The sequence below is a fragment of the Perkinsus marinus genome (assembly GCF_000006405.1).
Source record: "Perkinsus marinus ATCC 50983 genomic scaffold scf_1104296961052, whole genome shotgun sequence".
Lineage (NCBI taxonomy): Eukaryota > Perkinsozoa > Perkinsida > Perkinsidae > Perkinsus > Perkinsus marinus.
The window spans coordinates 6,405-7,947 of NW_003205889.1; the positions used below are offsets into that span (position 1 = coordinate 6,405).

Sequence of the window (1,543 nt, forward strand, 5' to 3'; positions counted from 1 at the left end):
TTTGCCGCACTTACAGGACCATCATCACCACCACCACCACCTTTCTCTTCTCGCCATCCTCTCTAGTGCTGCTCGTGATACTATCGTTGGTGTAGCATTACTATGATACATATCCTACTGTAATACTTATCATCTGTGCCGATAGACTGCTCAGTAGGTCTATTCGTATTAGTGATGCTAACAGCAATGAAGGTAGCTATTTGGTATCACTATGAACAGCAGCAGCAGCAATGAGTACAGTTATGAAGTTGTTGACTGTATCATCATGTTGGCTGTACTCTTAAGGCTACATTCCTCTACAGTGTGATGAGATCACACCTGCCCTACTCTCATTGCCATCACAGCTTTTATTGCTGTTGTCTCGAATGCTAAGAACCTTGTGCATAATTGAACCTGTCGACATCATCTCGTTATATCTGCAACTACTCACGATCCGATGGTCTTGTTCTTTATTGTCTCTATCATCATCATCATCATTCATCCATATCCGCGTTGTTGTCACTCTCGTTATGATCATCATTATCCTGGTGCTAGTTATATTGGCTACTTCTTACCTATCATCATTCATTCAACAACAACCAGGGTCATCATAGATTAGGCTTGGGAAACAGTAGCGCGGTTGTTGTCTGTACCTTTGCTCCAGTATCTTATCTTGTGTTATAGTTGTCGGACTGGTAATAAGCCTGAGTCAGCCTGAGCTCGGTAGTATCGTTGGCCTTCTCGTTGCCTATAATGCGTAAGGAAGGCAAAGATAAGAGAAGTGGCCTCATCACTAACATATGGAAGTGATCTAATAATATCATGCAATAAGAGGGATATAGAGTGTCATTGTTAGTGTCACCAGTGGTGGGAGTAGGGTATGTTTTGAACGAGCAGAACGTGATAGGCACAAGAAGCATCTAATAGCGTTGGATAGTGTGAAGTCGAGTAGTCTAAGTCATATTGGTATGTGTTGATGATGGTATAGGTATCGATAATAAGCCCCCAAAGGAGATGTCGCATTTGAAGAACAAGAGGAAGGCTAAGTTGATAATGGAAGAGAGGAATGCCGAGATACAGCTAGAGAATCGTATACTACTCGATAAGATGCTAAACATAGATAAGGAGAGAAAGAGACAAGCACAGCGTACTTGTAACAAAATGTATCATGTACGACGACGACTACACCATCACTTATATATGATGATTATTGTCAAGGGAGAGGCAATAGAAGAGGCTACACAGAGAAGGCAGCAAGAGTATCGTCAATGGGGTGGTTTAGCTCATCAGAATAAGAAGATGCTCAATAGGCTTACGGCGGTACCACCTGCTATCGTGGATACTCAGAAGTAGTAGTAGTAGTAGGAGGGCGAGCAGACGAGTATAGTTGGTGGATTAGTGTTGATCATGTAGGTTAGCAGTAGCAGAACGGGATCGTGAGGCTATGAGGGATCGCTTGATATCGGGCTCTATGAGGTAGTAGTAGACTGAGGATTGGTGTAGTAGTAGCATGTAGTAGGTATAGACGGCAAGTAGATCTAGGGGTATGGAGTCCTCGTAGAGG

At 43.0% G+C, this 1,543-nt stretch overlaps 2 protein-coding genes across 2 annotated transcripts in view; one reads left to right on the forward strand and one right to left on the reverse strand.

Annotated features, from left to right (window-relative positions):
- Window positions 1-732: 732 nt before the first annotated feature.
- On the forward strand, window positions 733-1,459 carry Pmar_PMAR021536 (conserved hypothetical protein; the record flags this gene model as incomplete). The annotated part of the gene is made up of 5 exons (XM_002772517.1): window positions 733-785; window positions 836-927; window positions 968-1,149; window positions 1,198-1,328; window positions 1,393-1,459. 5 exons carry the CDS (start codon window positions 733-735, stop codon window positions 1,457-1,459), a joined length of 525 nt encoding a protein of 174 aa, XP_002772563.1.
- Window positions 1,460-1,517: 58 nt separating this feature from the next.
- The window catches only part of Pmar_PMAR021537 (large neutral amino acids transporter, putative), a gene marked incomplete at its 3' end in the record, with an annotated part of 1,396 nt that continues 1,370 nt past the window's right edge, over window positions 1,518-1,543 (reverse strand). Inside the window, exon 10 of the mRNA XM_002772518.1 lies at window positions 1,518-1,543. This exon is cut by the window's right edge and continues 4 nt beyond it. Within this exon, the coding sequence (XP_002772564.1) occupies window positions 1,518-1,543 (26 nt within the window).